The sequence below is a fragment of the Hippichthys cyanospilos genome, chromosome 9 (assembly GCF_059441005.1).
Source record: "Hippichthys cyanospilos isolate Australia breed blue-spotted pipefish chromosome 9, RoL_Hcya_1.0, whole genome shotgun sequence".
Classification (NCBI taxonomy): Eukaryota; Metazoa; Chordata; class Actinopteri; order Syngnathiformes; family Syngnathidae; genus Hippichthys; species Hippichthys cyanospilos.
The window spans coordinates 23,667,645-23,682,395 of record NC_142377.1 but is presented as its reverse complement, the minus strand read 5'-3'; the positions used below and the strand labels follow the sequence as shown (position 1 = coordinate 23,682,395).

Sequence of the window (14,751 nt, the reverse complement as noted above, 5' to 3'; positions counted from 1 at the left end):
GGACGAGCGCCCATAGCAGGGGAAGGGGGACAGGTTATTTGCCACGTGAATATTTGCTGCCGAAGCAAAGCGTCCCAATTTTTCACAGCCCATAAACGGTCATTGTGTAGATACAAATGCCGTGGGTCTGCAGTCAACTTTTTAAATGACGTTTTTGCGAAGCAACTGATGACATAGGGATTTATTTCGGCCTTTTTTCTTCAGGCACTTTGATGCACTTGGGTTTTTTACCTGCCTAGACAAGCCTTTAACCTGTACGCATGCTGTTAAGGTAATTAACGGTTGAAAGTCGGTCTGTCCTTTGGTTAGGAAGAAGGGGGCGAAATGTTTTCTCTTTTTCGCACAATTTCGATGCTAAACGTCCCGGCAGAAACGGAAGCGTTTCGGACTACGGGGCCTGCGCGGTGACGTCACCGAGGCCGCCCCCAAACGTCGAAGGAAGGCGCACATTCCTATTGTCCAAGATGGCGGCGTCGTCGTCGTCGCAGCTCTCCCGTCGCTGACTGGCGGCAGGACATGTTTTGCTTTTCCGGCCGCTCTGGGCTTTTCCGTCGAGGGGCTAACGCACGTCGCCGCCGCCGCCGCCGCCGCCCGAGCCGAGGCTAACGCGGCCGGAGCGTCAAGGACTTTCGCAGCCGGAGGAGCTCCGTCCCGCTGGTCGCAGTCGTCCCTTCGCAGCCCGCCGAGATGAAGCGGCAGGCCGCCAGGGAGAGCTCGCCGTCGACGTCCAGGGCGGCCGCCAAGCGCCTCCGGGAGCGAGACCGAGAGCGGGAGCGGGAGCGAGAGCGAGAGCGAGAGGGCGGCCGCCGAGAGGAGCCGGCCCCGCTGCAGCTGCCGCTCCCGCCGCCGCCGCCGCCGCCGCTGGCCCTGCTGCTGGCCGACGGCCGCGGCGGGCACCGCCGCAGGAGCCGCAGCCGGGAACGGGACAAGGCGGCGGCGGCGGCGGCAGCGGCGGTGGGCCTGCGGGCCCCCGCCCGGGACTACAAGACGCTGCTCGTCAGCAACGTGAGCCCGCAGGTGGCCGACGACGACCTGGAGGACGCCCTCTTCCACGAGTTCAAGAGGTTCGGCGACGTCAGCGTCAAACTGTCACACACGCCGGAACTGGGCCGCATCGCCTACGTCAACTTCCGGCACGCCGAGGACGCCAAGGAAGCGCGCCACGCCAAGACGTCGCGGCTGCTGCTGGCCGAGCGGCCGCTCAAGATCGAGCCCGTGTACGTGCGCAGGAGGAGCGTCACGCCGCCCGACGTGGCCTACCTGGCCGCCGTGCACGCGCACGCCTCCTACCCGCCCTACCGCCAGAGGTCGCTGTCGCCTCCCTCGCTCGGCCTGCGCGAGCTGCGCGCCCGCCACTACGCGCTGGAGAGCCTGAGCCTGAGCCGCGAGCGCTTGCTGGACTACTACGGCATGCTGGACGAGCGGGGGCGCCCCTACGGCCTGGCGCCCGCCCCGCAGCCCCCGCCGCCCGACGACCTGAAGCCCGAAGACGACCAGCGCGCCACCAGCAACCTCTTCATCGGCAACCTGGACGGCGGCGTCACCGAGGCCGAGCTCCGGCGCGGCTTCGACAAGTACGGCGCCATCGAGGACGTGGTCATCAAGAGGCCCGCGCGGGGCCAGGGCGGCGCCTACGCCTTCGTCAAGTTCCAGAACCTGGACATGGCCCACCGCGCCAAGGTGGCCATGCAGGGCCGCCTGGTGGGCGGCCACCCCGTCAAGATCGGCTACGGCAAGGCCAACCCCACCACGCGCCTGTGGGTGGGCGGCCTGGGGCCCGCCAACTCCCTGGCCGCCCTGGCCCGCGAGTTCGACCGCTTCGGCAGCATCCGCAGCATCGACTACGTCAAGGGCGACACGTTTGCCTACGTGCAGTACGAAAGTCTGGACGCGGCGCAGGCGGCGTGCACGCAGATGCGGGGCTTCCCCCTGGGCGGGGCCGAGCGCCGCCTGCGCGTGGACTTCGCCAGGGTGGAAGAGAGCGCCGCCCGCCCCTTCGCGCCCGTGCAGCTGCTGCCCCACTACGAGGCGCCGGCCGACGTCTACGGCCGCCGCCTGGAGCGCGGCGGTAGGGAGCGCGCGTCCCCGCCCGCCTCGCAGCGGGAGCGCGACTTTGCCCCCAGCCCCTCGCGGGGCCCCGACAGGAGGGGCGGGGCGGCGCCGGACGCCTTCGGCCGGAGCTGCGGGGGCCGGAGTCGCAGCGGGGAGCGCTGGCAGAAGGACCGCGAGGAGAGGCGGGCTCGCCGGCGGAGCCGCAGCCCCTCGGCCGAGCGCGAGAAGGGGCGGGGCCGCGCGCGCGCCTCGCCGGACCTCAGCCCCGACCGCGCGCGCATCCGGGCGCCGGACTCCACCACCGAGCCTCGCGACCACACCCCCGAGGCCAAGGGGGCCGAGTCGCCCGGCGGCCGCCACCGCGCCGGCAAGCAGGCCGACGGCCATCGCCGCGCTTCGCCGCCGCCCGCCCCGCCGTGTCCCGGCTCGCTGTCGGACTTCGCCGCCTCGTCGCTGTCCAAGTGTTGGCGCGGCGTGTTCGCGCTGAAGAACAGCAGCTTCCCGGCCCAGCTCTACCTGCTGGAGGGCGGGGCCCCCTTCTTCGGCGCCATCATGCGGCGTAACGGCGAGCCGCTCAAGATCGCCCAGCGCCTGCGAATGGACCAGAGCCGGCTGGACGAAGTGGCGCGGCGCGTCAAGGCGGGTCGCCCCGACGCCTTCGCCGTGCTGCTGGCCCTCCAGGGACCCGTGGACAGGCAGGCGCAGGCGGGCTCCGCCCCCGAGGCGGGACCGCAGGTGCGGCTGCTGCGCCACCTGGTGGCCTACCTGCGCAACAAGGAGGCGGCGGGCGTGGTCAGCCTGCCCGGCGCCAAAGAGGGCGGCCCCGGCGCCATGCTCTACGCCTTCCCGCCGGGCGACTTCTCGCTGCAGTACCTGCAGGCGGCCAAGCGGGCGGCGGCGCGCCTCGATGAGGAGCACATGGTGGTGGTGGTGGTCAATGACGCTAACTGACCTCGGCCGTTCCAAAGGGCGCCGCCCTCCTTTCTCCCTCTCTCCTTCGTGAATGAATCATTAGCGCCTCGGTGTGTCTTTCTCCTTCAACACTACAAAAAGCTCCTGGAACTTTTCATACTTTTTGACTTGGGAAGCGCGACGGGAAGTCGTAACGTGAGCCGCGGCTCGGTCGAGAGCCTTTCCACGGTAACCCTTTTCGAGGACTCCTTCTCTTTTGATGTATTTTGTTTTTAACGGATGTTGTCACGGTAAAGAAAATGTTAACTTCCTGGCATCCTCCCCTTCTTGTGTCCACGCGCGCGCACGGATGGCGACGGACGGCCGCCCGGATCGGCCTTCGTCCGTCGGCTGTCAAAACCCGCGACTTTAGCCTGAGCCGCGCGCCGACAAAAACGCCCCGCCTCCCGGAACGCGGCGGTGACGTCGTTCGCTTTCCGCGCGGTGACGTCGTTCGCGCCGAAAGGTCGGCGGCCGGCCTTCTCCGCCGGCTCGACCCGAGTGCCGAATGTGAGCCAAAGCGGGCGTGTCAAAGCCCATGGCATTTTGCGCATTCGTCTCCAGACTCCGGTATTTAACGCTTTCCGGACAGGGTATTGGCTCTTTTTCAAACCGCGTCCCAAAGTTCGGTCCTCCAAACGTTGTCTTGGTCAGGGCAATGGAGGAAATAGGGAGCTTGGTCTTCCGCCTCGCGTTTCCTCCAGATTGTAAATGTCCGCCGCGGTTTACGGTTAGGGGTTGCATTCTGTGTCCATTCGTTCTCTTCTGATTGTACGTGAAAAATGTCAACGCGCGACCGGCAGAGGGCGACGTGTGACAGGTGGCTGATGAGGCTCGGCCTGCCCGCCGAGGACAAGAGCACGACGCCGTGGTTCTGGGACGTCGGCGCACGAGAGGACACAAGCCGAGCGAGCGCTGACGCTTCCTGACGATTGAGGAGACGCAGCAGCACTGGCTTGTGAAGCCGGAGTCCCGTTCGCGGCTGTCCTCTTACCAAACTCGGGCCTTGCCTAAGTGTAGCCGGGGGTCTTGCAAACGAGCAGTATATACGTCTCCGTTTTGCGTTCTTTCCTCATCGAAATCGAATGTTTCAAAGCGGACATTTGCCCAAGCCTCCGGTTTCGTGTGACCAGCTTCAACGGGAATTTGAGTTTACTCGCGTCCTTTTTTTTTTATCCCCCTCCGCCGAAGACGCGGATACCGTTGACGTCAGATGCAGAAGTTGTTTCCGATTGGAGAAAATTTGCGACATTACTGCCGCCTAGCGACTCGGCATGCTTGTAGACGAAATTGACAAGCGGTACTTGTTCCTCCAGCCCCGTAAAAGAAAAAAAAAAAACGAACAAACAATAAATAGCTTATTGGTCCAGTGAACCAACTGCCCAGTTCTAAAGTCAAGCCGGAACGGGTGTTAAAAGTCCAACAATAAATGTAGACCCCGGCCCGCAGGCCGAGCCGGTTCTCGCCGAGGAACCCAGAGGAGGGGGCGGCTGGGACGGCTGGGACGGCTGGGACGGCTGGGGCGGCTGGGGCGGCTGGGACGCGAAACACCTACGGCCGCGCCGGGCGAACGCCGCGCCGACGTGGAAGCAAGTGCCACACCCAGGCGACGGAAGTGGACAAACAGCCAAAACAAAACAGCAGTGTCCTGCTACAAATCAAAGGCCGTGCAATAAAAGTCCAATTAAACCAATAGGCAACGAGCGGCGATGGGCCTCCTTGCCTCCCAACTTGCTCAAGTGAGCGCATGGCGAGGGACTGGATTGAACGCAGCCTTGTCGTGGCCCACTAACGGCCGCGGAGAGCGCACCTAACAGAGGTGCGTTTCTGCCACAACATCAACGGCCAGCTGCACGCAACGTCTAATGTTAAAGTTGGCGGCGCCGCGCACGTTACCCGCGTGAGTCCGAAAGTAGCCAGCCAGCCAGCCAGCCAAAGTGCCCGGAAGTGGGCAGAGCCGAGGACCGGCGCAGGTTCTCCCTTTTATCAGAGGCCCTAATTACTGGATTGCTAACGGCTTGTGCTACGGCGGGAGGGTAGTGGGGAACTTGGCCTTTTCAGAACTTTCATCGTCATGACGGAAACGAGCGCCGACGCTTTGAGAAGCTCGCCGGCCGCACCGGCTAAGAATAAAATGATTTTTTTCAATCACCCGATATGGAAAGCCTGCACGGCTTTGTGTATCGTAGTTTGTTTTGGTGACTGGCACTCCAGCCCCCCCCAACCCCCCAAAGACAAACAATCGGTGCCAGTCAAAAACACACCGGCCAATAACGAGCAGGAGGAAGGCTAGTTTGGTCTCGTCTTTTCCCGCGAGTGTGGAAAAGCAAAGTTTGGCCCCGAGCGGCTGTGGCCAAAACCAACCCGGAATAATAGCGCCCCCTGGCGTTCAGTCAGGCGTCAGTCCCCACCGCCACACACCCGTGTTTTTGTTTCGTTTTTTGTTTTATTCCTGTTCGCAACTCATTTTCTTTAGTCCGCCCTTTGATTAGCATCTTCTGAAAATAGTATGCTTTATTGGTTATGCGCTACGGTATATTTACATATCCGTCTATAAATGCGTCTGTCTATCGGTAGACCGACTTGACGAGCTATAAATACCCACACCTTTCTGATTCATGCGCGTATCTGCAATGATCTAGCTTCGCGCGTCAATTTCGTTTCCGGATCGAAATGAAGCGACAATCTCGACACCGAGCACGCAAGTCCTCCGCTCCCAACGAAAGCCGTTCCAAACGATCGATCGCCATTCGACTGACTGCAATGAACAGTAAGCCACGGACTCCAAAGTCGGCCAAAGATGACGTCCGAGGCGGAGGGCAAACGTCCCTTTGTGGTCACGTGTGCGTCGGTGTAGGTGACGTCAGCCCGCCGCTCCCCCTCGATAGTCGCCGACGCGCGCGGCGGGTGACGTACGCGACGGCATCCCGCGCCGAGCCGTCGACGGCTTTCGACGAGGCGAGCGCGCGCATCAGGTGAGCCGGGCTCGTTTCTCCGCTCGTTAGGGTATGGCGGCGTGACGTCACAGCGCCCGTCCGCCTCGAGCGTCGATGGCTGCTTTCGCTACTGCTGGCGCAAAGCGTGCGCTCGAATGGCGCGGGGAGGGCCGCCAACCGAAAGGACGCCGATGATTGTGGCGTCATTTGCAAAGGGAGATTGCGCGCGAGCCCCGTGTCTCCCGCGAGGTGCGCGCCCAAGGAGCGCGGCCGAGCGAGTGATTGGCCCTTCGGGCCAAGCTGTCGCCACGGCGACGTCCCCCAGTCCCCTCGCGCGCGCTTACGTAAGAGCCGCAGCCCGCCCGCCGCAGGCCCGGCCGGCGGATGGCCGCCTCCGCCGCGCGTCCGCGCGTCGCGCCGCGTCATGGCCGGCGCCCGTGTTTGCAGATGGCCGCGCGTCTCCAGCCGGGATGGCGTCGCCGGACAGTGACACGGCGCCTCTCCTGGCCCACGCGATGAGTCGGCGGCCCCGGGAGGCGGAGCTCGGCCCGGCCCGGGTGAGATCGCCCGCCCCTCCCCCCTGCCCCCTAACCTTCGGGCGGGCCGAGTCGCCGGAGCCGCCCGAGTGTCACATCTGCTGCAGTCGCTACGACGGCGGCGCCCGCCGGCCCGAGGTTCTGCCGTGTCTGCACCGGATGTGCGCCAAGTGTCTGGAGAGGATGCTGAGCGTGGGTGAGTACGCCTCCGCGACCCGCCCGCCTCAACCCGCCCGGAACCGACTCCCGGCGGTCCCGATGGTTCGCCGTTCCCTTTTCGGCCCCGGGGCAGCGAGGCCCCTTTTCCGCCGCCCGTCTACCCTGCTGGACTCCGTCGCGGCCCGGTTTCCACTGACAAATCCGCACGGCCCTACCGCGGGGATCGGGAAGTCCGCTTCCCGGAGAGCCGCACCCCGCCTACTTGCTACGTCTCCCTCGCCCGCCCTTCCGCACCCGCTTCGAACAATCGGCGAGCCCCGGAAGCCCGATAACCGACCAGTCAGGGTGCGGCTCTCCGGGGAGCGGAGTCCCCCATACCCTGGCAAGCCTGCTGGCTTTTTCCGGCACCCGCTGCTCTGCGCTTCCCTGAAAAGGAGCTCGGCTCCAAAAGTTGACGCAAATACTGGGGAGGGCGCGGACGGATGGGAAAAAGCTTTGGCCCGGGCACCCGAATACTATTTTGGGAAGAGAGGGTGAAGCGCAAAGGGTTGCGCCCGCCCCCCGCTAACGCCGACGTCCGGCAAACGTGACTTTTGAGTCTCAGGTCAAAATGTTTGCTGTCGTCCGCCGTCCAGGCGAGTCCCCGTCCGTCCTCACCTGTCCCTTCTGCCGTCAGGAGACTCGCGTCCCGCGAGAGGAGGTGAGGCGCGCCCCTCTCTTTTGGGTCTCCTCCCTCCCTCTCTCCCTCCCTCTTCGCCCGCTCCTCATTTCCCCGCGTTCCCCAGGCGGAAGACGGCCGTCGCGTCCCGACGGTCCCGTCCTGCGGCGAGCGGGCTCGGCGGGGACGAGGAGGCCCGCGCCCGGAGGTTCTGCTCAGCCCCGAGGCGCTGACAGGTGACGGCCCCCTCGTACCCTTTTCAAGCCACGCGCCAGCCGTTTCAAATGCTAATGCTAATTTAGCCCCGAAGAAAAAAGGGCAGCCGCGCCGGGTCGCGCGCGGCGTCAAAAGCTAACGGTGACGCCGCGGGGTCCGTCTTCATTTGTTTCCAGGCGGGGAGCGAGCGGAGCGCTCGTCCGACCGCCTGCCGATCGCCGCGGCGGAGCCGCCGGCCCAGTCGGCCTTTCCCCGCTCCCCGAGCGACCCCCGGGGCGCGGCCGCCGTCCCGCACCCCGGCCGGGACCCGCCCGCTCGCAAGTGCGCCTCCTGGACGTCTGGCCGTTTGGCCCGCCGCCTGCTGGGGGCGCTATGTCTGGTCCGTGGCCGGATTCTTTGGACGTTTCTTCCGCGCTCAATGATGTATCGAGTGTACGGCGGGTGTTTTGACAAAACCGGGCCTTTTGGAGTTTTGCGACCAAACCGCGCACCCGGACAGACCGGAGGACCGGATTCGGACACCCCCGTTTTTTTCATTACGGACAGCAGGAGGCGCTGCATTTCCCATTGTCCGCGGCGGCCTCCGGAGGAGTGGTCGTCGCCCCCGTAATATCATTTCACGATGACTAGACCTACTGCGTTTCAAACATACTGTTGCTTGTTAAGAACACATTTTTTTTGCACCTTTTTCAAATTTATCATCATTTAATTTAGTCCATTGAAATGAAAAACGGTGTAAATCTTACACTTTGTCCCTTTGAAGGCCTTGTTGGTTTGTTGTTTTGTTTTTTTTCCAAAAGTGGAGCTTTCAACTGGGCCGCATTTGTTGCAACTTTGTCCACTTTGGAGCTACCGCCACCACTAATATATCATTGATCTATCAATATCTCGAGCCGGGTTTTGTGAAAACACGAAACCTATATGAGAATGTAGTGCTGGCTGACATCTTGCTCGTGTGTGTGTGTGTGTGTGTGTGTGTGTGTGTGTGCGTGCGTGCGTGCGTGCGTGCGCGCAGGCGTACTTGAGCTCACTCCCGGTGGGCATCTACCTCCTGATGATGGCTCACATGCTGGCGGGCGCGCTTCTGGTCAGCCTGGTGCCGTCCACGCTGCTCGCGGCGCTCCTGTGCGGCCTGTGCCGGTGCTGCTGGCAGCAGGCGGCCGAGGCGCTGGCCGCCCGACGCCGGGGCGCCGCCGCCGACTAGCGCCGAACAAACCCGGGGGCCCGTTCGCACTTTGAGGGCGTTTCCATGGAATCGTTTGAGGCGTCGGCTATCTGGCGGGAACAAGATGAAGGACCAACGTTATCGTTCTCCCGTTTTTTTTTTCCCCTGAATTTGGACGCACGTTGTATGTCGACCGCCCTGCCGGAAACCAACGGGAAGAACTTGTTACTGCTTTTCTTCCGCGCGACTCTCAACTGAGCACGTCTGTCCACGCGCATAACGCCAAGATGGCGGACACGTTGCTACACGTTAGCGCGTACAAACGAAAAGACAGCCTATGGCCAAAAGCGCCAACTGAGTGGAGATTGTCTGCGCCGCGGTCGGTCACTACTTGGGCGAAGAAAAAAAGATTTTTTTTCGGCTTTCTGCAAATAATGGGGGAACAGAGTCATTGTCAGTTTGTGTTCTTTTCCAGAAGCCCATCAAGACACGGTGCAGTACGCTGCCGATCTTGTGGCTAGGCTAGTAACCGAGCTAGCGTGCGACGTGACGACGAGTGAGCAAAGGGCGGGCGCCTTCGTCAGCGCAAATCGTGCCGCGGCTCGCCGGCCCCAGCTGCTCCGGGCCGTCGTCGCGACGACGGCCGACCCCGGGGAAAACGGGCGGGCGGGCGGGCTCGGGGGGAGGAGGGGAGCGCCTCGCCTGGCCTGGCCTCGCCGGCGGGCGGCCCTCGTCTTCTCCTCTGGCCTCGGAGAAGGCCTCCGCTCCGCAGCTCGTCGAGAGAGCCATTGGACTTTGCCATGTGGCAAAAGTCCCGTTTTGTTCCCGTGTTGTGCTGTGACTAGCGCGCGTCTTCCATCTTGGATTCCTCGTTCACGCTTGTCCGTGCGCGGCGTACTCCGCCGAAGGAGCCAAAGACCTCCGTCCTGTTCGGCCAGGCGACTTCGGCGCAGCCGCCACCTTTTTTTTTGCCCCGGGTCACGCTGCACGCGGATCGAAGGTAGGAGCCGTTTTGCGATCGGGCGGATTTTCGTCCGCATCGAACGGAATAAGTCCCGCCGCCCGTCTGGCGTGCGCAAAACCTTCCCGCCGTCTTCTGCTAATCGCTATCGACCTAGCGAACGTCGGAGCTAAAAAGAAGCGGGCGAAGGTTCCCTGAAAGGGGCCACGCCGTAAGAAGGGCCTGAAACGGCGCCGGCGGCGAAGCGTACCGGAAAGTTCGGAGTCGGAGGCGCAGAGAGGAGGACCCGGGAAGAAAAGGGCTCCCTCCGCTCGCCGAGCCAGAGGCCGGAGGTTAGGGCGTCAAGGCGCCTTCTTATTTTGCCGTAACGGGACCGTCGCGGGCGCCGGGCAATCTCGCCAGGTTAGCGTTCGACTCGTCGCCCGCGAGCTTCGCTTTCATTTCGCGGCCCACGCTTTACCCGCCTGATTCCCAAGGGAGGAGGTCGCGAGCGGAGGTCATCATGAGCGAGCGGGAGACGCTGGCGCGGGTCACTTCCTGTTTCCGGACGCTGGTGCGCGTCACTTCCTGTTTCCAGCAAATGGCGGCCTCGCTGGGCGGCTCGGCCGACTGCGGCTTCCTGCGACAGGAGATCCAACACGCCGGGGCGCTGGCCGCAAACATCGCCGTCGGTAGCTCGCGCGCCCTGACCAAGTGAGCGGCCGGGTCGCATTCATCTGCCGTCGAAGTTCAAATCTCTTTCTTTTTTTGGTGTGTTTGTTTGTTTTGTTTCCACCCGCCGAGGTCTCTCCCGCCATCTGACGCGTCTCCTGTCCGACGGCGACCCGGGTCCCGCCGGGTCGGCGCAGCGGCGAGCGCTGGAGCGTGTCTGGGTCCACTTCCTGTCCGCCGCGGAGAACTTCCAGCGGGACCTGCGCAAGGCCGGCGACCTGACGGCTCGCTTCCCGCTGGGACGGCAGAAGGAGCGACGCTTCTTGGTCAACACAGGTGGGCGCCGGCCGACCGGGCCGACCGGCGCCCTCGCCGCTCCGTCCCACCGGCTGCCGCCCACAGGGTGCGCGGACGGCGTGGCGGGCGTGGCCGCCAGAGCCGCCTCCGTCCAGGTGCCCCGGTTGGCCGCCGATGAGGACGGGCTCCAGCGGGGGGCGGGCCTCCAGCAACACCCGGAAGATCTGGAGGCCATGATGAGCCGCATGCAGCTCCGGGTGAGGCCGCGCGCGCCCCCGCGCTCGCTCCCGCTGACGCAACGGCCCCCGCGTCCGCTAGGTGGCGGTGGCATTCTGGTCGGTGGAGGCCACGCAGCCCTCGGACCGGGCCGAAGAGCAGCCGGAGGCGGAGGCGGAGGCGGAGGCGGAGGAGGAGGAGGAGGAGGAGGAGGAGGAGGGCGTGCTGGTCGCCGAAGAGCCGTCCGCCTGCTGCTGGCCGAGCCGCGCCTGGCCCTAGGCGGCGGCCGATCTTCAGCGGCGGCCGATCTTCAGCGGCGGCCGACTGGGCGTTCCGATCTTCAAGCGCTGGCTTCTGGCGCCCGCCCTTGTCGGAAATGCCGGCTCGGATCCTTTGACCTGCGGCATCCACCTCCTCTTTTTGTCCCCTTTTGTCGCCCTCCGCTTCCAATCGCCGGCCAGGCTTATCGGCCATCCCGTTTAGCGTGAGCTCCGCATGAAACGGATTTGTCCCGGGTCGAGACGCCGTAGCAAAATCAAGTCAATGTCTGCGCGCTCAAGTATATCAAAATAAAAGGAGGGCCACGTGTTGAATTAAGAATTTTATTGAGTCAAACAAGACAGACGTAAAAATATCATACAAAACACAAAAATGCACACAAGCTGGATTCAACAAACAATAACGAAGCGGCGCAGATTCACTTGTGGAACGTTGAGTGCAGATGGGCTCTGTAGGCTGAAAGGGGAAAGGGAAAAGCAAGCCGTTAGGATTTTCACCGTACCCTCACTCTTCCCTCATATTCGTGCTTGGAGATGTCCTCTGACGTCCGGGAGGGGGCCGGTCGGGAGGGGGGGACCCACCTTCCTGGTCGGGCCAGAGCGCGGCGGCGGCGGCGTTGAGCGGGCTCTCGTTGTTGGGCTCTGCGGGGCAAAGGCGGGTGAGCGCGCGGCGGGGGGGGTCGGGCGGGGCGGGGCGGGCGCCGCGCCTCACCTCCCAGCAGGCTCTGGATGGACAGCAGGACGGCGCGCACGTCCAGCAGCGCCGACCACTTGTCCTTGAGGATGTCCAGGCAGATGAAGCCCATGTCGTCCACGTTGGGGTGGAAGCAGGGCGACAGGAAGCGCACGCGCGGCGCCTGGTACGGGTACCCGGCCGGGAAGTCCAGCGACAGCTTGTAGCGCAGGCCCTCGTACACCTGCCCGACGGTTCGGTTCGGTTCGGTTAGGTTAGGTTAGGTTAGGCCCGGCCTCGGCGCGGCGCGGCCCGGCCGCCACCTACCGTGCCGCGGGCGCCGTCGATCGTCCCCACCCACTTGAAGAGGTTGTCCGACTCGGGGAAGGCCGAGATGTCCTTGTCGCCCGCCATCTGCCCCCCCCAAATGAAAACGACGATTCGTCTTGATCGGCGCTTTCCGAAGTAAAAGCTCGTGTTTTGAGTTTGATGCAACACCCGCATAATCGCTCCGCTCACGGAGCACATTTAAGCCTCGGTCAGAAAAAATCTGCACGTACGCCGCGTGCCGATCGCTCATTGGCGTAGAGCAGGCGTGTCCGAGGCCGGTCCCGGAGGGCCGCCCGTCCGGCGCCTTTCGGGGGTTTCCGCCCGACGGCAAACCCCATCGTTTGAACCGGCCGCATCGGATGACGGAAATGCGGGACGGGTGGCCCTCCATGATGGGTTTGTAGAGGGAGGGAAAAAACAAACACTAAGCTGGCCCTCCGCCAAATATATCGTTTGCGGGCCGCATGAGAACTTCCACCAATTAAATATCAGGCAGAAGACTTGACCGCGACGACGACGGAGACTAAACGGTAGCTGTACGTTTGCTGTATTCCGCCCACACGACAAGGACACGCAAAAAACCCGACCGATTCCACCCGTCGCTTCGTCGGCTGCGCGCGTAGTTGTCTTCCGTTTTTGAAAACGTTGTTTTCCATGGATGAAACTGCGCCGGTTTCCTTTTTGAACGCTTCCGAACGGAAGGGCAAAACTGGAGCGGAGCCATTCGAGAGACGGCTTCGGCACACGCAAATGCGGAGGCGGGACCGCAACAGAGCGCAATTCGGGAACGGGAAGCGCTCACCATCAGCGTCATCAACTCCTGCTGGAGCCTGCCGGACAACAGAAAGAAATTCATCACCGGGGACGGTCGGGAGACGCTCTCGCGGCCGGGGGAAGGAGATGAGGCGGCGCCAACCGTTTGGTGACGGCGCCCTTGGCGGGGTTGGCGCCCGCCTCGCCGCCCTTCATGGCGGCGGCTTCGGCCGGGGCGGCCGGGTCCAAGTTCTGGGAGGCCATGGGTCGGCGCGAGCTGAGCTGAGCGCAGCGCGGACGGACAGGAGGAGAAAAAGACGACAATCGTTAGAAATGGGCGCGAGGCTCTCAGACTTGAAAAGGCGGAAAGCTCAGCGCTCCGGCGGCGATGAAACGCGTGTTCCTTTGTTAATCGTTGACGCTTTTTCGTTCCCCCTCGGTCGGCAAAGCAAAACGAACATTCCAAGTACGCCACGCCACGGAGAAGGCGTGAGAGCGGAAGATTCGAAGCGCGGCGATGGCTCAAAATGAGCCGTCCGTCCGTCCGTCGATCGGGTTGCGGCGAGTTGAGGAAAAGCGACCGGGCGCCGCGAGTCGAGGAAAAGCGACGCCCGCCCCTTCGGAAATGAAGTGTCCCGGAGCGGCGACTTGACGGGCGAAAACATTTCAAAGGTCGAAGTGGAAGCCGCGGGCTTCGGCGGCGTGCTCGGACGCCGAAGCCAACTTGGGCCCGATCGGCTAAGCGAGGCGACTCGCTGTAGCTCGCTAGCCGGCGCGCGACACGCTCGGGGCTTCGGCGCGCGCCTCTCCCGTTGGCTCGACTCACCGCGCAGAGGGGGCCCAAACGCGGTCAGGCGAGAAAGGCGGCGGGCGAGGGCGAGGGCGAGGGCGAGGGCGAGGCAGCTGGAGCTCAAGCGGGCGCCGCCACTCGCTCGAGAACGATGGCGCTCCCGGTTTAAACGGACGCGAGTGTCGCGCTCAGCCAATCGGCTGCCGAGGTTCAAATACAAACTTCTCCGTGCTAGCCAATCGCAGCCAACGCTTCAAGGGGATTGGCCGAGAGACGCGGCCGGAAGCGGGTGACGCGAAGCCCCGAATAAGTTCTCCTCTCTTTGTTTTTCTTCTTAATAGACCGTACGTTCTTTCGAAGCGATCGAGGCTTATGCGTGCACGTCGCGCGTAACATAGGAGACGAGGATCGAAGTGGCTTTCCCGACTCCCGCCCCGCCGCCGGGCGGCGCTGTCGCATGCGTCGCCGCCCGCGGGACGGAAGCGGAAGTCGGCGGAGACCGGCCGCAAACCTCCGCCGGGGAAACGCACTCGCCCGATCGCCAAAATGAACGCGCCTCCGGCTTTCGAGTCCTTCTTGTTGTTCGAGGGCGAGAAGAAGATCGCCATCACCAAGGACACCAAAGTGCCCAACTCGTGCCTGTTCACGCTCAACAAGGAGGACCACACGCTGGGCAACATCATCCGAGCGTAAGAAGCGCCAGCGTCCCGAGCGCGACTCGCGGCGGCGGCGGCGGCGGCGGCGGTGACGCGCCGTGGATTTTGCAGGCAGCTGCTGAAGGACCCCCAGGTTCTCTTCGCCGGATACAAGGTTCCTCACCCTCTCGAGCACAAGATCGTCATCAGGGTGCAGACCACGTCCGACTACAGTCCCCAGGTAACGCGCGGGCGGACGAAACGTTGCGACGCCGCGACCGGCGGCCGTCTTGAGTTGCCGCGCGGTCACGTGACTTTCTGCCCGCTCGCTCGCTCGCTCGCGCCAGGAAGCCTTCACCAACGCCATCACGGACCTGATCAGCGAGCTCTCCTTGCTGGAGGAACGCTTCCGGGTGGCCATCAAAGACAAACAGGAAGGCATCGAGTGACCCCCGTGATGTCACGTCCTCCTCGTCTTGTAAATAGTCAACTTT

The 14,751-nt window shown here is 63.6% G+C and overlaps 4 protein-coding genes across 7 annotated transcripts; 3 read left to right on the top strand and 1 right to left on the bottom strand.

Moving 5' to 3' along the window:
- The first annotated feature begins 17 nt into the window (after positions 1-17).
- Positions 18-3,275, top strand: rbm15b (RNA binding motif protein 15B). Its single transcript, XM_088422980.1, has one exon. It carries the CDS (start codon positions 688-690, stop codon positions 3,001-3,003), a length of 2,316 nt encoding a protein of 771 aa, XP_088279106.1. The 5' UTR covers positions 18-687; the 3' UTR covers positions 3,004-3,275.
- A 2,153-nt stretch (positions 3,276-5,428) lies between these two features.
- Positions 5,429-9,120, top strand: LOC148419658 (E3 ubiquitin-protein ligase RNF182). Of its 3 annotated transcripts, none has more exons than XM_088422883.1 (6): positions 5,429-5,773; positions 6,387-6,671; positions 7,233-7,334; positions 7,420-7,528; positions 7,685-7,887; positions 8,524-9,120. In XM_088422883.1, the coding sequence occupies exons 1-6, from the start codon at positions 5,677-5,679 to the stop codon at positions 8,745-8,747; spliced, it is 1,020 nt and encodes a 339-aa protein (XP_088279009.1). In that variant the 5' UTR covers positions 5,429-5,676; the 3' UTR covers positions 8,748-9,120. The 3 variants fall into 3 exon arrangements, with proteins under 3 accessions (XP_088279009.1, XP_088279006.1, XP_088279007.1); XM_088422880.1 differs by having other exon boundaries at positions 5,431-5,773; positions 5,861-6,671; XM_088422881.1 differs by having other exon boundaries at positions 5,433-5,773; positions 5,861-6,671; positions 7,270-7,334.
- A 152-nt stretch (positions 9,121-9,272) lies between these two features.
- On the top strand, positions 9,273-11,391 carry LOC148419657 (regulator of G protein signaling 9-binding protein). Of its 2 annotated transcripts, XM_088422888.1 has the most exons (5): positions 9,273-10,036; positions 10,111-10,305; positions 10,418-10,621; positions 10,688-10,839; positions 10,901-11,391. In XM_088422888.1, exons 2-5 carry the CDS (start codon positions 10,137-10,139, stop codon positions 11,075-11,077), a joined length of 702 nt encoding a protein of 233 aa, XP_088279014.1. In that variant the 5' UTR covers positions 9,273-10,036; positions 10,111-10,136; the 3' UTR covers positions 11,078-11,391. The 2 variants fall into 2 exon arrangements, with proteins under 2 accessions (XP_088279014.1, XP_088279013.1); XM_088422887.1 differs by having other exon boundaries at positions 9,273-10,305.
- On the bottom strand, positions 11,387-14,699 carry ube2c (ubiquitin-conjugating enzyme E2C). The gene is made up of 7 exons (XM_088422886.1): positions 14,442-14,699; positions 12,996-13,114; positions 12,882-12,909; positions 12,077-12,163; positions 11,789-11,993; positions 11,659-11,718; positions 11,387-11,533 (listed from the first exon to the last, which is right to left on the bottom strand). Exons 1-7 carry the CDS (start codon positions 14,697-14,699, stop codon positions 11,496-11,498), a joined length of 795 nt encoding a protein of 264 aa, XP_088279012.1. The 3' UTR covers positions 11,387-11,495.
- Between the last annotated feature and the right edge of the window lie 52 nt (positions 14,700-14,751).

Bases quoted from the DNA above. Each gene is read 5' to 3' on its own strand.
- LOC148419658 (XM_088422880.1), top strand. From the start codon at position 6,095: ATGGCGCGGGGAGGGCCGCCAACCGAAAGGACGCCGATGATTGTGGCG. The intron at 6,672-7,232 runs GTGAGTACGCCT...GTGACTTTTGAG, and splicing joins GGAGAGGATGCTGAGCGTGG to TCTCAGGTCAAAATGTTTGC. The intron at 7,335-7,419 runs GTGAGGCGCGCC...CGCGTTCCCCAG, and splicing joins CTCGCGTCCCGCGAGAGGAG to GCGGAAGACGGCCGTCGCGT.
- rbm15b (XM_088422980.1), top strand. From the start codon at position 688: ATGAAGCGGCAGGCCGCCAGGGAGAGCTCGCCGTCGACGTCCAGGGCG.
- LOC148419657 (XM_088422888.1), top strand. From the start codon at position 10,137: ATGAGCGAGCGGGAGACGCTGGCGCGGGTCACTTCCTGTTTCCGGACG. The intron at 10,306-10,417 runs GTAGCTCGCGCG...CCACCCGCCGAG, and splicing joins GGCCGCAAACATCGCCGTCG to GTCTCTCCCGCCATCTGACG. The intron at 10,840-10,900 runs GTGAGGCCGCGC...CGCGTCCGCTAG, and splicing joins TGAGCCGCATGCAGCTCCGG to GTGGCGGTGGCATTCTGGTC.
- ube2c (XM_088422886.1), bottom strand. From the start codon at position 14,699: ATGCCTTCCTGTTTGTCTTTGATGGCCACCCGGAAGCGTTCCTCCAGC. The intron at 11,994-12,076 runs GTAGGTGGCGGC...ACCGTCGGGCAG, and splicing joins TCGACGGCGCCCGCGGCACG to GTGTACGAGGGCCTGCGCTA. The intron at 11,534-11,658 runs GTGGGTCCCCCC...TTCCCCTTTCAG, and splicing joins GCTCTGGCCCGACCAGGAAG to CCTACAGAGCCCATCTGCAC.